Source organism: Vombatus ursinus, unplaced genomic scaffold (genome assembly GCF_900497805.2).
Source record: "Vombatus ursinus unplaced genomic scaffold, bare-nosed wombat genome assembly UNPS02014335.1, whole genome shotgun sequence".
Taxonomy (NCBI): domain Eukaryota; kingdom Metazoa; phylum Chordata; class Mammalia; order Diprotodontia; family Vombatidae; genus Vombatus; species Vombatus ursinus.
Genome location: NW_020954113.1, coordinates 723,402 through 739,429, shown reverse-complemented (window position 1 = coordinate 739,429; position 16,028 = coordinate 723,402). Strand labels below are relative to the sequence as shown.

Sequence of the window (16,028 nt, the reverse complement as noted above, 5' to 3'; positions counted from 1 at the left end):
GGGGCTTGAGCTTCGGCCACCGCGGCTTTTTGCGTTTGCGCCGGGGCGGGGGATGGGGTGGGGGCCGGGACAGGGACTGGGGTGAGGGGCTGTCCCGGAACGCCTGCAGCTGGCGCTGGCGCTGGCCCTCCCCTGCCTGACAGCTTCCTGGCCCGGGGCTCTCGGGTGCCGGGCTTGGGAATCTGATGCTCTGGAGGTTGTGGCAGCGCCCGTAGCTCTCTCCAAGAGCCGGCCTGGGGTCGGCGGGGCGGGTCCCCAAGCCTTGAGGCTTTCATTACAGAGCCAGGCTTGGAGTCGGGGCATTTGGCAAAACACTTTGTGCCATGGAAAAAAAAAAAAAAGAATGTATAAAGGTTCCCGTTCCCGGGGCCTGAGACTCTGGTTTGGTCTGGCCCGGGACAGCTCGGTACAAGGGTGCTTTTCGCCGAGCTCTCTCCTCTCTCCTGGATGCGCTGGGAAGGCAGAAGGAGCGGGCGGGAACCAGTGCTTGGGGCGCCTGGGCTGCTGCGGGCGACCCTTCTGTCCTCCCTGGCTCGGCACTGTCAGCACCCCGGGAGGAGGGGATCGCGGGGCTGGAACAACCCCGGGGATTTTAATTCCTTTCCCCTCTTGAGGTATTTGTCCTTCTGTTGCAGCTGGCGGGAGCTGCTGGAAGCGGGAGAGAGGCGGTGCCTGGAGGGTGACGGGAGGCGCTCGGGCCCAGGGGAACGAGCCGTGCGGAGCGAGGAGCCCCAGCGGAGCTGCGCGCTCAGGGGCGCAGCAGCGGCAGCCCCAGCCCCAACCCGCAGCAGCAGGAGGAGGAGGAGGCAGAGGAGGAAGAGGAGGAGGAGGAGGAGGAGGAGGGAGGGAGGGAGCCCGCGGCTGATCGGCACCATGCGGAGAGGGGGTCTGCTGGAGCTAGCCCTGGGATTTACAGTGCTCTTGTCTTCCTACACGAGCCATGGTGCTGAAGGGAATTCGGAGACAGGGAATGTGAAGGAAACCAGAGCCAGCCGGGCAAAGAGAAGAGGCGGAGGAGGACACGATGCGCTCAAAGGGTAACTGGATAGGCTAGCTTGTTTTGTGTGCTTTCCCTTGTCTCTCTTCTTGAATACTGAGATCCAAAGGAAACCTCAAAGGACCTGGGGCAGGAAAGGTTGATTGCCACTGATTGCTGATAGTGACATCTTTGAGCATCTCTGCCCCAAGAAGGGGTGGCTTTGAGTGCTGCTGACCTTTGAAAGGTTGCTAGCCTTAACCTGTACCCGTGTCACCTTTTCCAAGCGTCTGAACTATGGGTTCCTTGTTCTTTTTGGACATGGGTTGCTAAAACAGATAGGGCTAGTAGAGAAAAGAGGGAGTGAAGGCCTGTCCTGGTCAAAAGGAACCTAACCCAGGATTGAGTCCAGGGGACAGTGGTTGGTGGGTGGGGTGGAGCTAACTCTGGAAATAAGGAGCACGATTCCGTACAGAGGCTGAGGACGGGTGGATCTTATTGTTTAGGGGAAAGTTTCTCATTGGCGTGGTCTATGCAGATGTAGTATATTCAGAGGAAGAAGGGAAATGAATAAAAGGGATGATATAGAATTAAATACAACTTCTAGATTGTCGGATCTTACCTTTCCCTTTTTAAAAGCCATATCTGGAAGTCCAAGAACTAAGTTTCCTAGGTAAGGTTGCTTTTCATATGATCACACAGGTAACACAAAGGTATATTTGAGAACTTGTTTTTAAGGTTAGGTTGGAATTCACCAATTTAGGTTATGACAGCAAAGATGCGGTCAGCTGTTAAATTAGTTATATATATGTGTTCATAATCATAGGTAGGATTTTAATACCTATTACAACAGGAATCCCTGTTATAGAAAATATTTACCTTCAAAAGTTTTGTTAGATATTGAGTTTAATTGTAAGGACTATGGAATAGTAGAGCTGACTCCTGAATGTGGGGGGAGGGGATAGGAATCACTTCCCCTGATGATTGGTTTTTTTTTTAGTTTGAAACAGAAACTTATCTATCTCTTACTGCTTAGGTGCATATCTTCATGGAAGCAAAGCTGTGGATGCTAGATCATAGCATCGTCGATTTTTGAGCAGGAATTTAAAAGTTAATCCTAGAAGTTATATAGTTTGACTCATTTTACAGATGGAGAAACTGAGTCTGGAAAGGTTGGATAACTTTTGGATATTCTTTTTAAATCCTATGAATCAGTGAAATAAACATAGATATTAATGTCTAGATACTTAAATATTTATACACTGAAATTTTCTGTCAAGTTCCTTATAATCTAGATATTATTATAGCCCTGGATATCACTTTTTTTTACATTTTTTTTTCTGGATATTACTTATAAACCTGGATGACCCTGCCATATATGGGGAGGTCCACCAGTGTGTAGGGGAGAAATTAATTTGGCTTGCTTTCACTATGTGCTATCACAATATTGAATTAACAGTTGAACTGGCACTTCTGAATCCTAGATACTGTCACTGGCTCAATGCCAGAATTTAGACAAGGGTTTTGTCATATCCAAGATGCTTGGACAATTACCGCACCCAAAACCCAGGAAATTCCACTGATTAACATGCTACCATTGCAGTTATTGATGTTGAGTCTATGATAAAATCTTAATCCACCCTGATATAATTTTATTTGACCAACTTTAATGGTATACGAAGTTTTTTCTAACCTAATTCCTCTCTGGACTCTTTTGGACTGTGTATAAAATATTATTTTAAATCACTTGGGTCTAAAACTTGATTTAAATAATTATTGAAAAGGGCTCAATTTATTCAAAAATACATTTTTATGGTTTTATTTATTTTTGAAAGTAATAAGAGTCTTCAGGAGTATGCCAGCTTTCAGAGGGGCCATCAGGATTGATCAAAACCCTTATCTCTCCTGTCCATACCCTGCTGTTAACAATCATATTCTCTCTGGGGATCCAAGACCATAGTTTGAGAACTGAAACTAAACACTGTTTTCTTTTATTTTTGTTTAATGGAAACTATTACATTTCTGAAACTAGGCACTGACTCCTTTTAGGCAGACTAGCTCTCTTTAATTAAAAAACAAATATACCAAGAAGCCATTAGGAACCTCTATTGTTGTAAATCTTTTCTTAAAAGGTCAGAATACCTCACAATTAGTTTTAATATTTGTTGCTATTATTGTGATATTTATAGATGCTATTGTAGAATAAAGATTATAATGATTAACTTTGAATAGTTTTTTTAAACAAAATATGCTTTAGACAAAAATTTAAAGTAAAATACAAGTGTTTTAAAAGCTGACTGTAAAATGCTATATTTAAAAACCTACTTTTCCTGCTGCAATTAAAACTCTAGATGAATAGACCTTTAAATGGGTGCCCTGAATTAAGAATGATCATAAACATTTCCGGTGGTGGAAAGTTTTCCATATTTTTCTGGTAATTGCTGATATTTTACACAATTCAATAGTTTAAAGAAAGATTTCCATTTCAGAACCTTCCTTGTTTATGACAAAAGCCTGTGTTTGTGGAATTCTCATGAAAATACTGGTCTCATAGAATAAAAAATGATTCTGACAACAGGTAGTTTCAAAGTTATGTGATGCCCAGTTGGTGGCAGCAACTTTCAGCGTCAGTAACTTTCTGCCTGTTAAAATGTATTTTAGACACATTAACTTCCCCCATATGCCAGTCTAGTCTCACCATTAAGTATTGCCTTCTTGGCTTTTTCCTGATGTGACAGGTGGCTAACAACCTACTCAGATATCCCCTTTTGGGTGTCTCTTTCTCTGTCTCTCTCTGGCTAGCTTTCCTGACCCTCCCCATTTCATAAGCTAGGGACCTGCTTGGGTTTCCCTATTAGGGTGTTTCCCCTCTGGCCTGTCTTTCTTTCTTCCCACCCTATGGCAGGCATCCCATGTCTCCCCTCCCTTTCCCCCACCCCCAAGTCAGAATTTGTTCCACAGTGGAAATTTAAGCATCCTTCAGTCTCTTTCCAGCTCTTGTAGTGTTTTCCTAGGGTATATTACCAGATTCCATATTTGAAGGGAATCTTTCTTTTTTTTTTTAATGGAATGAGTGTGGTCCCTACCCACCCCTTAAAAAAATGAAATTTTGCTTTATTTTCAAATGAGAATTTTACAAGTTTGAAAAATATTTTAAAATAATAGACTTAAAAGTAACATTATTTTATGTGGATTTTGCTTAGTCATGTCAAAAGATTTTACGAAAAAAAATAATGTAATCTTAGCTTTATTGTTAGGATTGTAGTTCAGGAAAACTTTTCCCAGCTAAGTTCTAAACTCCTGTGATTAGGGGAAAGTGTGGGAAGCAGTCCAATCTTAGAACAACCTCTCCTGGAACAGTGCTAGTTATGCATCATTTATTTATGATTTCCTTATTTCTTTATTTCCCAAATATGGACATATTGCAGTTTTTGGTCAAAGGGCAAAATGCTTTAAAGTAAAACTCTTTCCCCCAAGTTGCTAGGAAGATAGATGAAGGTCTTCTCTTCCTATTGCTTGGTTTACAGTTACCTGAGAGAGGTTGTATTTTAGACAGTTTGTCCTTTTGTTTAAGTTTCCTTTTTGGCTTTGTTTGTTTGTTTATTTTGTTTTACAGAGGTGTTATTACTAGAAGACTACATTGAGTCCAGAGGGCACACATACCATATATGTTTGACTGCAAGACTCTGTGAGATTGATTACACAGAAGTCTGTTATTAACATAAAGGCCTTCAAGACAAGAGACAGAAAAAGAATTGTAGATTTTATGAAATTCTATTTTTCCTTCACATAAGCAATTTAAAGGTTTTATTTGATGGATCCAATAATAAAATATGGAGTGGAATATTATTTAAAAACTTCTGGTACCCCAATATCACCATAAATCTTTGTGTTGGACTAGGGAAGCTCAGAAGTAGCATAATTTTCAAAGAGTCTTCATTTTGAGAGATTTGCATAGTCTTTCAAATAAAGAAGAGGCAAGAGAAAGTAGATTATGACCCAGGTGACTTGCTTTGCACTATTGAAGTTGTTTATACAAAACACACAGGGTGATGGTGTCCATAAATTAAATAGAACAATTCAGCAAACACTTGTTAAGCAACTTCATGCAAGATACTGTGGTAGGTGCTGGAAATGGTATTCTCCTGGTGGGGTATGAATGAATTAAAACATGTAATCTTATAGTATGGAAGAACTGAGAGCCAATGGGAACCTAAGTGGGTGTATTCCATTGAACTTATTTGAAACATTAATATTCTTCTTTGGTACCTTAGGCAACAGATATTTAAACAAGATTATAAAATTTTCCCAAAGACTCTAATTGTGTAAAACACTAAGCAAATTGTCACTATATTTATACCCTAGATTTTCAGCACTCCCTATTTTAGGCCAACATTAAGGCAAACAAGCCTACCCAGTTAAGGTTTTTCAGTTTTAGTCCATATGCATGTTAAAATTGTTAAGGATTAATAAGCTATTTTTAAAAATTGAATGTGTGTTCTTTTGGGTGAGATTTTTTTTTTTGAGAGGCAATGGGTGAAGTGATTTGCCCAGGGTCACACAGTTAGTAAATGTCAAGTATCTGAGGCCAGATTTGAACTCTGGTCTTCAAGTGTCTGAGGCCATATTTGAACTCAGGTCTTCCTGAATCCAGGGCCAGTTCTCTATCCACTGTGCCATCTAGCTGCCCCCCAAAATTGTGTTTTAAAGTATAAAATCTTCATCCTTGGTTTAAGGCTGTAACCAAAAATCAAAAGGCAACAACAAAAAAACCCCAAGCCAAACTTTTATATTATACAATTATAGACATAACTTTTTTTCATGGAAATAAGTAAGAAAAAACACCCACAGATATTAATTGGCAGCTTACTGTGTATGCTATACATTTACAGATTTAACATTTGAAGATTTACCATTTAAAGATTAACTGTTCATCTTGATCCAGTCTTGATGTAAGCATCTCTGGGCACTGTACCTTCTTCCCTATCTCAGACTCCATTTATATGTTAATTAAATTCTAAAACATTTATTCATTGAATTAACATTATTGAGTGACCATTCTATTCTGTATAATAATTGACATTTGCATGTCAGTTTACATACACTTTCATTTGATCCTTACTTTAACTTGTGAACTGGAAAAGTACAAGTACTATTATTCCCAGTTTTTTTGTTTTGTTTCCAGTCTCTTTGGACTGAACTTTCATTGTTGTAGGGAATTCTGGACCAGGAAACTTCCATGACCAGTCCAAGTCCAACTTCAGTTCTTAGAAAGTGGACTGGAGCACTGAGAGCTTAAGAGACTGATCTAGGGTCACACAGCTGCCATGTGTCTGAGGTAGGACTTGAATCCAAATCTTCCTGATTTCAAGATTGAGTTTCTCAGGCAACTAGGTGGTGTAGTGGATAGATTACAGGCCCTGAAGTCAGGAGGACCTGAGACACTTACTAGCAGTGTGACCCTGGGCAAGTTACTTAACCCTCATTGCCTCCCTCCATACCAAAAAAAAAAAAAAAAGATCAACTTTTTGTCTGTTTCCTCCGTGTTACTTCATGCTTCTCATTTAGAGATAAGGCTTAGAAGTGATTTACCTAAGATCACATAACTAGCAAGTAGCAGAATGAGTCTTTGGCCACAGGCCTTCTAGGTCCAAATATATTTCTCTTTCCACTCCACACAGACATCTTACATGGGAAGTGAAGTTTCATTTCTTACTCTAAAAGAGCTCAAACAAGACAGGGATGAAAGAACTATGGAACAATTATAAAGCAACATATAAGTGCACAGTAATATACAGAGTATAAAGTGAAAATTTGTATGTTCAATCTTATTTCCCCATTGATTTCCACTATACATTTGAGATATATTCTTACAGTTTTTTTTGTTTAGACATAATTAAATTACACTTAAGATTCTCAACATCCACTTCAAGTGGCATCCAACTTTTGTCAGTTACACATCAGTGAATTCACCAACAAAACTCCTGGGTTGCACGGCTAGATTTGGAAAAGAGGTTGAAAGCATGACAAGGCATGTATGGGTTGAATTCTATATCAGTGCAGTAAATGCCCACATCACATAAAACAATGCATGTTAAGCACTTTGTAAACATTAAGGGGCTGTATGAATGTGAGTTGCTATTATTATTATCTTTATCATCATGGATGAGATCACAAATCCATCAAAATATTGAAATACATAACTCTTATAAAAAGTCAGATGGAAAACATCTGCATAGTTTCGGCAAAGTTATTAAAAGCATAATGTTTTTGAAAAAAACTTACTGATGATTTAGATTTTTATATTACTTATATTTCCTTTCCTCCTGCCCCAGAAAATCATCCCTCATAAAAAGAAAAAAAGGAGAAAAATATGAAGCAAAAGTTAACACATATTGAAAAAGTCTGACATTTATATTCTGTTCTACATCCATAGCTACTTATCCCTCAACTTTGCAAAGAATGAGAAGGCAACTTCTCATATCTCTTTTTTCAGTCCAAGCTTGGTTATTATAATTTCACAGAATTCAGTTTTGATTGTTTTGCTGTTATTCATTCCATTTGCATTGTTGTGGTCATTGTGTATGTTCTTTTCTTGCTTCTGCTTATTTTGTTATGCATCAGTTCACAAAAGGCTTCCCATGCTTTTCTGTATTCATCATATTCATAATTTCACATATTATCGTAATAATCCCTTATATTCATATGCTGTAACCTGCTTGGCCATTCTCTAGTTAGTGGACATGTTCTTTGTTTCTAGTTCTTTGCTACTGTAAACAATGAATATTTTGGTAAACATGGGACCTTTCTGTCTTTAGCCTCTTGGGAAATATTTGCCAATAGTGGAATATTGTGAGACCTCTGATTTGTAGGGTATGAGAATTTTAGTCACTTTCTTAGCATTATTCCAAATTGTTTTCTGGAATGGTTGCACCAATTCATAGCTCTATACAAAGTACATTAGTATACCTATATTTCCATAACCCATCCAATAGTGACTACATCTTTAGTCATTTTTTGCTGTGTATGATGCAACAACTTGAGTGGTTTTGATGTGTATTTCTCTTGTTAGTAGTTTGGACCAATGTTTTATATGGTTTTAAATAGTTTATGACTCTTCTTTGACCCTTAATATATTGAGGAGTGGCTTTGGGTTGCAATATATGCCGTATTGCTGCTAGTTACCTATGTATCTTGGATGAAAAGCATAATAACCAATCAGAATTTTAGAACTAGAAGGGACTTCATAGAACATCTAGAAAACCTAGAGTAAGTCTCTGTTCCTTCGAGTGTAAAGTACAAATAGCCTAGCAATTAAGATTCTTCAAAGTGTGGCTCTTTCCATTCTTCCGCCACATTATTGTATTATATTCATTTTGTGCTCCAGCCAAACTCCACTGCTAACTGCTTTGGACACTCCATTCCATCTCCATCCTCTCTGCTTCCACACAAGGTAATTAATTCTGTATCCCCGAAATGAACTTCCTACTGAACACTGCCTCTCAGAAGTCTTTTTTTTTTCTTCCAGGCTCAGTTTAGCTCTCCCTCTGCAACTGTTCATGTTCTCTTCATCTGCAGGTTATCTTGCATTGATGTACATGTCGTATCTCTTTGGTAAAATGTAAACTCCTTGAAGGCAGCAACTATTTCATTTTTTGTTTTTCTATCCCTTAGCATCTAGTCCAGTGTTTTTTCCATATCACAGAATCTGAGAGTTCAAATGGAGCTCAGGTAGGTATCTAGTCCACTGTAACTTATCTGACGAGTGGTTTTGTAGCCTTTACTCAACAATATCTTGAGCTAGCTTATTCCACTTTGGGACAGCTCTAATTAATTAAAGTCAGGAAATCTTTCCTGACTTTAAGTCTATATTGGCCACTTTATAATTTTTAGCCATTTCTCCTGGTTCTGCCTTCTGAAGCTAAAGAAAACAAATGTAATCCCTCTTCCACATGGAATTCCTTCAGATACTTAAAGGAAGCTAACATTTCCCCATATCTCTCCCCATCTTTTCTTCTCTAGGTGAAATATCCCCAGTTCCTTCAGTTGGTCCTCATGACATAGACTTAAATCCCTTCACCCTCCGGGTTGCCCTCCCTGGGAAACTCTTTAATTTATCACTGTCCTTCTTAAACTATGGGGCTCAGAACTGAACACAATATTCTGAATGAGATCTAGTTAAGGCAGATGCCATAGGCCATCACCTCCCTATTCCTGGAAGCTACGCTTCTCTTGACGTAGCCTGAGATGGCCTCCATGTAATATTGTGGCTCATATTGAACAAGTGTATACTGGGTGCTCAATTTATTCATTCAATAAGCATTAGTTAATTAATGTGTTCAATTGAATATTACATTATAGCATATAGTAAATTACCCCTTATTTGGGAGCTCTCAGAGTCCAAATGATTATCTGACAAGTCATATTCATAATGTTATTACTCTTAAGTATTTAATGGAAAAGCACTATTTTGTAGCATACATATTATATACGTGTGTGTATGTGTGTCCCTCTCTCTCTCTCTCTCTTTCTCTTTATGTATCTTTATATCTATCTATGTCTCTATCTATTATTGATTGCCCAAGGTCACACAGATAGGGAGTTGGCAGAGTCAAGATTCCAACCCACAGCCTCTGACACCAGACCTAGTTGCCCTTTCTACTATAACTATGCTAATGTGCTATTTTATAATAAATAGTTAATTGGAATGTCCGCCTTTGAGTCTAAGAGGTCAGGGAATATATTAAACTTGGGATTGTGGGCTCTGATGATTTGTCTGTGTAATGGCAAATCTTGGTTTCAGCTTTCATATGGCATTGTCATCTCAGCTTATCTCAGTCCTTTGTTGACATTAGTGGCATATCTATTTACTCAGCCTTCTCTGAGTTGGAAGTGATGGAAAGAAAATTCTTCCTTAAAACAAAACACTTAATTACTTTCCCATTTGGGGAAAGTATGTGCCAGATATGGAGTGAGCCTAGTGTGAAGGAAGGCAGCTCTGCTTCTATCACTGCTTTGCATTAATGTTTTGAAGTGTTGTGAATTCCTAGACCATGTGTAGGAAATGTTAAAGCCAAGTGTTAGTATCCAAACACATATAATGTGATTGATTCTTAAGATAGTGAGGCAGGATAGGATTGTCTTACATATCTTGTCTTACAGGATATAGCTGTTTACATAGAATTTTATTGCACAATACTTTTCAAATTTCATGGAATTAATGGATTTCATTAGTAGACTTTTTTTTTTGTCAGAAACTTTATAACCAGAACTTGAGATAATAAAGGCAGCGCTGGGATGTGTTTTAAGATGGAAAATAATGAATGAATGAATTAGAAGGCACTTTTTAAGCACTCCTGTACAAAGTATCAGGGATATAAATAGGAATGTAAGATGGTCCCTGCTCTCAAGAAGGTCCCATTATACTGGGGGGAGACAACCCATATAAGAGGTTTCAGCTGCAAATTATATGGAAATATTTCAGAGTCTTTAGGGTCCGTTTTTAAAATGGCATTTTCACTGATAAAATAATTTCCACTTCTGATGTTGATTGTTTTGACAGTGTCAAGGACTTTGGTGGTGAACACTTTTTTTTCTGGGTCTTCTGTAGCTATAGCTATTGGGGGTGGGAGTTGTGATACCCACAGAAGTAGATAAGAAGGAAAAGAGTAGAAAAGAAGGAAAAGGGAAACATTTAAACAATGATGAAAATACTGTCAAATGTACTGGACAACCTTAACATGTATGTCTGGGAGTTTAGGGGAAGAGGAAAGGAAAGCAGTTAGTTCAGAGAGGGGAAACCTGTGGCCTCGAGGCCACTTTTGGCCTTCTAGGTCCTTGGGTGAGGCCTTTTGACTGAATCCAAGTTTTATGGAACAAATCCTTTTATTAAGGGGATTTGTTCTGTGAAGTTTGGATTCAGTCAAAGGGCTGCACTTGAGACTTAGAGGGCCACAGGTGGCCTTGAGGCTGCAGGTTCCCCACCTCTGTGTTAGATTATGGTTAAGGAGTTTGAGGCAGTGGGATGATTAAGGTGGTAGGTGAGAATTTGCAGAGAGGAAGACCTGGGCTAGAGCAGGACAGGTTCCCCAGAAGAAACAAAGGAAGGATACAGGCTTCCTCTATTCCAAACAGTTCCTTGGTCTGGGTATTCAGTAACCTCAGTCATCCCCTGCATGTGGTCATCTGGTGGGCATAAATACCATGGATCATTTCTTCTTAGGATTGATCCTGTTTACTTTTATAAGGTAACACCCTTGAACCCCAAGTCTTCTGGTTTGGAGAATTATTTTAATTTCCACTCTTTTCCTAAGACTAGTCTTAGGTCAGTATCTATGATACTAAGCCTAGAAACTCCCGGCCCAGGTGTAGACCAAATCCTTAATATAATAGAGATGTAATTTGGATTAAAAAGTTTATTAGGAAATGATAAAAAATGTATTAGCAAAACAGAATAATATTGAGAAATATTAGATAGTCAAGTTTATAAAGGTGAGGTTATCTTAATTTAGTTTGAGTTGGCTTGAAGGAAGTTGTATTACCTATCAGTAATAGGCCTGTCGTCTATTCCCTAACCAAAATCTAGCATGCTTACTAGCTATGGATAAGACTTGACTTTTTACTAGATGAAATTCAACTTCTTTACCTCTAAATTGAATTGAAATTTTGTCCCAGTCAGAATTTTCATGACAATGCCATTTTAAACCTACAGTCTCTCTTTTGCCAGTGAGATTCTCAGGAGACAGGAGTAAGCGTTTTTCTGAATTCAAATATGGCATCTCTGTCTTGGTCCTCCCAAAAAGACTTGTTAACTTTTGGCCAGTTCACAGTGCTAGGATGACCGATACCTGCTGTATGCAATAAGTGGGAATTTCCCCTTTATCTAGAATGTAGTGGGGTGTAGTGAATGGAGTACTGGACTAAGTTTGGAAAATCTGGATTTGGATCTCACCTATGCTATTGACTTGCTTTTTAACCGTGGGAGGACACCTAAATTTCCTGTCTCAGATTCTTCGTCCATGAAATGGGGATAATAATACCTTTATGTTCTTCAAACAATAGACTCCAACAAAATGAAGCTTTTTTAAGGCAGGCACAGTTTTGTTTTTGTCTTTTTATGTCCAGCACCTATTATGGTACCTCACACATAGTAGATATTTAGTAAATATTCACTGAACAGTTATAGAATTAGAAATCATACTTGGGGATAATGGAGGATCTGTTAAAAAAAACTGCCATACCAAGAATCTTACCATACCTAGCACTTTAGGAATCTTTCTAGGTATTGACCATAGAATATCTAGCAAGCTTGAATCTCACTATATCAAGCTTGAGAGTGCTATTTAATGGGGACTATCAAGGACATGGGTTAGCAAAGGACATTATCAGTTCAATACAAATGTATAAATATAGCAAAAATAACTCCTATGTAAAGAAATTAGAGTCCTTAACAATTTTAATCCTAAAAATATGTAGCACACAGTTATTTCTGAAAGGAAGATGGCAATAAATATTTCTCCTGGACCAGTCAGGCCTTGACATGAGGCCACTTGTCTCCCTAGCTTCTGGCAGAGAAGGCAAAAGGGAGAAAAAAGAAAGAAAAAAAAGACTGTGAGTTGTTCTTTTGTTTGCCAAAAAAGTAACCTTTTATCCAATGCTGCCCACAGAGATAGTTTGGAGACAAAGGAGGTGAGGATTCAGAATTGTATGTATAGGCAGCAAGGAAGTATAGCAGATATAGAGCTGGACTTAGAGTCAAATCCCACCTCAGACACTAACTGCGTGACCCTGGATAAGTCATTAACTTCTCTACCTTACCCCAGTTTCTTTATCTGTAAAATGGGAATAACAATAGTACCTATTACACAGGGTTCCTGTGAGGATCAAAGGAGATATTTGTGAAGTGTTTTACAAACCTTAAAACACTGCATAAACGCTAGCTATTTTTTTTTCATTGCCCTGTCCTCCAAAAAAGATGAAAAGTAGGTCAGAGAGAAGACTGTTCTCTTGCCTAGTTGGAAGGAGCAGAGAAAGAGAGATTAAGAGAAGGAAAGAGAAGAACTGTTTTAAAGCCCCACCCTCTGTTGCAGCTCTGGTGAGGTAACATTTCATATTCTTTTTTTTCCAAGCTGTAGGTCTGCTCAGCTCTGCCCCCATGCTACCTCATGTATCTTCTGCATTTTAAGCTTTGCCAGATCTGAGGGTCATTGCTTCCCTACTCCCACCCATGAATTCCAAGGGACATTAGTTTTGAAGCAAGGGGGTTCTGCTTACTAATGAATAACCATTTCTACCATCTAGGTGGTTAATGTGACATGAAGGGGTCCATTTTCCTGGTTGGGTTGAATGGAAGTGGCAACAGGAAGAGAGAATTCCCCCCCTCCCCTGCCCCATTTCCAAAGAGCTAGAAGGTTACTGAATATCAGTTGGTAGATGTCAAGGATGACCGAGCAGACAAGCTTCTAACAGCCCAGGCATATTCTCTATACATATTTTCCTATGTTCAAAGATTAATGATATTCCTTGGTGGTCTCTGCCCTCCCTTCCTCAGGGGAGTGGTCCCGAATTGCATCTTTTAGTTTTGTAGTATTCCAATACTTTTAGCATGCAGTAATAGTACAGACAGTTGCCACCCATGGGAAGAGAAGGCTCACTTCATCACAACCTTCCATTGGGCAGGGACAGATAGAAGCAATGCACTGAGGGAATTTTGTCATGCAGCTGTGAAGGGAGGCACCTCTGCTTTACATGATTTATGAAAATTTCTTTGTGGTTTGTTGTTGTTGTTTTAACAGAGTTGACTTCATATAAAAGAGCTTTGTTACCAGGGGATTTTTAAATTTGGGGCATTGCTATATATATCTAAATCCTTATAATAATCTGTTACTGTGGAGTTCTGGTGTGTTGGATAACTTGCCCTTTGGAGTACTCCCAACTTAATTGAATTTGTATCAGGATGGAGACTGTTGGCAATGCAAAGAATACAAAAACTGTTTAGATGATAAAGACTTCACTGTGTTTTTCAATAGCTGAATTTATACCTGTATAATCATTTGTCTCCTCATACTTTCAGGAAAGTTTTCTAGTGAATTATTTCATTATTATTTATGCATAAAATTGGATAAAGTGCTATGGAATTTGCATCTAGATTTCTGGTACCTTGTAATATACAGTGTTCTAATCCATTAGATCTCTTAATTTAGCTGTGAATTAGAAAAGCATGAATGGAGACTCTATGGAGAGGTACAGTGTCTTATGTACACTTTTCTTCCATAACTTAAAAAAAGCCAAAGATTTGGGCTCCCGATTCCCTGTCTTGACAGTTACTGCAACCATACTCTCCTCATCTGGGTTCCTGTCTCCTATCTTCTTGGGATAGGAGATGCAGGTTTTCTCTTCTCCTTTACCCCATTGTTAATGAAATCATCACTTACCCTTTTAAAAGTGGGGTTTTGATGAAGAATGTTATTGCTAATCTTAACAGGGTAACACACAGGGGTTCAAAAGAAAAGGTTATAAAGCTGCAAGGAATCTTAACCCCTACCCCCACTTTTCTAGGGCAATGTACAGGGAACTCGACCTTGACTGATGTATGGAATTCATTGCAGGAAGCATTTCAAGGTTGAATATGGGTTCAGACTCTTAGGTTTCCAGTCAAACTCGATGACTTTTTCCCCCTTATTATGTTTTTTGTTTCCTGGTGCCTTTTTGATATCCATCATATTTATTTATTTAGTTTTTTTTAATGGGTGAGGCAATTGAGGTTAAGTGACTTGCCCAGGGTCACACAGCTAGTCAGTGTTAAGGGTCCGAGGTCAGATTTGAACTCAGGTCCTCCTGACTCCAGGGCTGGTGCTCTATCCACTATCCATCACATTTATCTGCGATATAAATGGGTTATGTTCTCCCAACCTCTTCCTTGTCCTTCAAGCAAACCCTAGTAACAAAGATTTATAAAGAGATGGGGGAGGGGGCAGAAGCAACCCAACAAAACAAACCAATATTGACTGTGTCTGAATACATATTTCAACCTCTTTTCATTAGTCAGTTAGCATTCATTAAGCACCTACTGTGTGCCAGGCACTGTGTTGAGCACTGAGGATATAAAGATAAACAAAAAAAACCAATCTCTGCTCTTTTTTTTTTAAAGGCAATTAGGGTTACGTGACTTGCCCAGGGTCACACGTCTAGTAAGTGTCAAGTGTTTGGTCTGAGGCTGGATTTGAAATCAGGTCCTCCTGACTTCAGGGCCAGTGCTCTATCTACTTCATCACCTAGCTGCCCCTCAGTCTCTGCTCTTAAAGAACTCACAATCGAATGAATTTGGTTGTGGTGGAAAGTTTTTTTTTATTAATTTATTTTGAATTATCAACAATCACTTCCGTAAGCTTTTGGGTTTTAAATTTTTCTCCCTCTCCCTCCCCACCTCCGTCCCCAAGATGGCACGCAACCTGATATAGACTATACATATACACTCCTATTAAACATATTTTCACATTAGTGATGTTGCAAGTAAGAATTAGAACTAATAGGAGGAACCACCTGAAAGAGGAAACAAAACACAACAGAAAAAAAATAGCAAATAGTATGCTTTGGTTTGCATTCAAACTCCATAGTTCTTTCTTTGGATGTGGTTAGCATTTTCCATCACGAAGCCTTCGGAGATGTCTTAGACCCTTGTATTGTTGAAAAGGGTTAAATCTATCAATATTAGTCATCGCACAATGTGTCTGTTACTGTGTACAATGTTCTCCTGGTTCTTCTCACTTCACTCAGCATCAGACCATACAAGTCTTTCCAGGTTTTTCTGAGGTCAGCCTGTTCATCATTTCTTATAGCACAATAGTATTCCATTACATTCATATACCACAACTTGTTCAGCCATTCCCCAGTTGACAGGCATCCTCTCAATTTCCAATTCTTTGCCACCACAAAAAGAGCTGCTATGAATATTTTTGTACATGTGGGTCCTTTTCCCATTTGTATGATCTCTTTGGGATACAGAACTAGTAGTGGTATTGTTGGGTCAAAGGGTATGCACATTTTTATAGCC

At 38.9% G+C, this 16,028-nt stretch overlaps 1 protein-coding gene across 1 annotated transcript in view; it reads left to right on the top strand.

The window, feature by feature from the left end:
• The first annotated feature begins 869 nt into the window (after nucleotides 1-869).
• The window catches only part of FBN1 (fibrillin 1), a 303,144-nt gene continuing 287,985 nt past the window's right edge, over nucleotides 870-16,028 (top strand). Inside the window, exon 1 of the mRNA XM_027860924.1 lies at nucleotides 870-1,037. Within this exon, the coding sequence (XP_027716725.1) occupies nucleotides 874-1,037 (164 nt within the window). The 5' untranslated portion in view covers nucleotides 870-873. The remainder of the gene's footprint in view (nucleotides 1,038-16,028) is intronic.